Source organism: Sinocyclocheilus rhinocerous, unplaced genomic scaffold (assembly GCF_001515625.1).
Source record: "Sinocyclocheilus rhinocerous isolate Xijiao unplaced genomic scaffold, SAMN03320098_v1.1 scaffold1363, whole genome shotgun sequence".
In the NCBI taxonomy this organism is placed as follows: domain Eukaryota; kingdom Metazoa; phylum Chordata; class Actinopteri; order Cypriniformes; family Cyprinidae; genus Sinocyclocheilus; species Sinocyclocheilus rhinocerous.
Genome location: NW_015625576.1, coordinates 98,323 through 100,780, shown reverse-complemented (window position 1 = coordinate 100,780; position 2,458 = coordinate 98,323). Strand labels below are relative to the sequence as shown.

At 39.3% G+C, this 2,458-nt stretch overlaps 1 protein-coding gene across 1 annotated transcript in view; it reads left to right on the top strand.

Annotated features, from left to right (window-relative positions):
- Positions 1 to 2,458, top strand: part of LOC107751942 (E3 ubiquitin-protein ligase Itchy-like) — a 31,471-nt gene that overhangs the window by 17,280 nt on the left and 11,733 nt on the right. Inside the window, exon 14 of the mRNA XM_016567732.1 lies at positions 1,385 to 1,457. Within this exon, the coding sequence (XP_016423218.1) occupies positions 1,385 to 1,457 (73 nt within the window). The remainder of the gene's footprint in view (positions 1 to 1,384; positions 1,458 to 2,458) is intronic.

The window sequence follows — 2,458 nt, the reverse complement described above, 5'->3', positions numbered from 1 at the left end:
GCTTGATGATGTTAGCAACAGCGTTCACGGTCGCGTGATGTTAGCAACAGTGTTCATGGTCGCATGATGACGTTAGCAACAGCGTTCATGGTCGTGTGATGTTAGCAACAGCGTTAACAGTCGCTTGATGATCTTAGCAACAGTGTTCACGGTCGCTTGATGTTAGCAACAGCGTTCACGGTCGCTTGATGACGTTAGCAACAGCGTTCACGGTCGCTTGATGACGTTAGCAACAGCGTTAACGGTCGCTTGATGATCTTAGCAACAGTGTTCACGGTCGCTTGATGTTAGCAACAGCTTTCACGGTCGCTTGATGACGTTAGCAACAGTGTTCACGGTCGCGTGATGTTAGCAACAGTGTTCACGGTCGCGTGATGTTAGCAACAGAGTTCATGGTCGCTTGATGACATTAGCAACTGCGTTCACGGTCGCGTGATGTTAGCAACAGCGTTAACGGTCACTTGATGTTAGCAACAGTGTTCACAGTCGTGTGATGTTAGCGACAGCGTTCACGGTCGCTTGATGACGTTAGCAACAGCGTTCACGGTCGCGTGATGTTAGCAACAGCGTTAACGGGTGCTTGATGACGTTAGCAACAGTGTTCACGGTCGCTTGGTGACGTTAACAACAGAGTTCATGGTCGCGTGATTTTAGCAGTAGTGCAGCGTTCACTGTTGCATTATGATCTGCAGCAGTGCAACTTTCTTTTTACCAATCACATGCTTTTGAAATCATTATGTATAAATCATATTTTAAATGTCATTTATGACCTTGAGACTGGTCTGAGAGATTTCTTGTACTTAATTTGATTTAGCTTACAGAACCACAAAGCTCTTTCAGGCGACAGTGTGTTAATCAGTCATTACATGCATAACAGGAAAAACGGGTTTGTTTTGCTTCAGGAGTGAAACTGCACTCGATGATAATCTTCCGTGATGACTCAGCTCAGAGAACGCAAACACACCTCTCTCAGAATGTGTGTATTGATCCACATGAAGTGTTTTAAGGCACAAAGCAATCCTCTATGTCAGAGGAATGTGAGACGAGCTGCTGATTTCAAAATATTTCCAACAAACAAACATCTGTACTCCGTGTTTCCCGTCACGAGCGTCAGAATAAAAGCTTAGGGTCTCTAGATAAGACTTTTATTAAGATGTTTTCACCACGTGATTGAGTGTTTCAGTTGTTCTGTGAACAGTTCGAGCATGTTTATGAAGTAACCAGGCAGGATTAGCATGCAAAGCAATTTTACTTGAGTGATTTTTAAGATTATATTTTGCTGTGGTGCTTTAGATTTAGTCCCAAACTAAATATGAAACTGTTTTAAAAGACTTACTTTATATTCAGTTTGTATAATGAAATTTCACTCTTCCCTTCCCTTCAGTGAGAACGGCCCTCAAATCACATACGTACGAGACTTCAAAGCCAAAGTTCAGTACTTCAGATTCTGGTGTCAGGTGAGGATTTCCTTCAGTTTTGCATTCATGGTCCAGTTGTGTTTTTATGGATTCCTAAATACTGAAATATTAATGAGCAAATATCTGAAGTTGGGCAGATCAGTTATGAAGGATTATTTCACCCAAAAATGAACATTTGCTGAAAATATCAGCCTCAGGCCATCCAAGATGTAGATGAGTTTGTTTCTTCATCAGATTTGGAGAAATGTAGCATTGCATCACTTGCTCACCAATGGATGCTCTGCAGTGAATGGGTGCCGTCAGAATGAGAGTCCAAACAGCTGATAAAAACATCACAATAATCCACACCACTCCAGTCCATCAGTTAATGTCTTGAGAAACCAAAAGCGGCATGTTTGTCTAAGAAATCTAAGAAACAAATAAATCAAGACGTTTTTAACTTCAAACCATCACTTCTGGCTAAAATACAATCCCTCTATCCATAATATTGTTTTCTCCAGTGAAAAAGTCTTCTTTTCTCAATCAGGAGAGAAATCTGCACAGATCAAACACCATTTACAGTCCAAAACCGCTCTAAACAAATATGTGTGTGGATTTAGAGAGACAAAAGGAGATGGACTTTTTCCACAGGAGGAAGCATTATGGATTATTAATGTTATTATTACAGTTTAAAAACGTCTTTGATGGATTTGTTTCTTAGATTTTGGCTTCACAAGATGTTAACTGATGGACTATGTAGGGCTGTCAAAATGACTGAAAAACTAAATTAGAATTTTCTACTTAAATATTATCAAAATTCGAATTATATTCGAATTTAAAAGGCATAATTTCAGTTAGGGGGAAACAAAGCTTTTGGCTTCTCTCCTGAGGCCACAAGAGGGCGCATCAAGCAAAATATTATTTACGTTTCTTCAAAGCGTAATAAAATAACACGACTATCTTTGAAAAAAAAAGTGCATAATGTTTAAAATAATGTTTATAAACCAATTATAATTAAGTTGCTTAAACAACTATAAACAAAACAGCATCATATATGTATG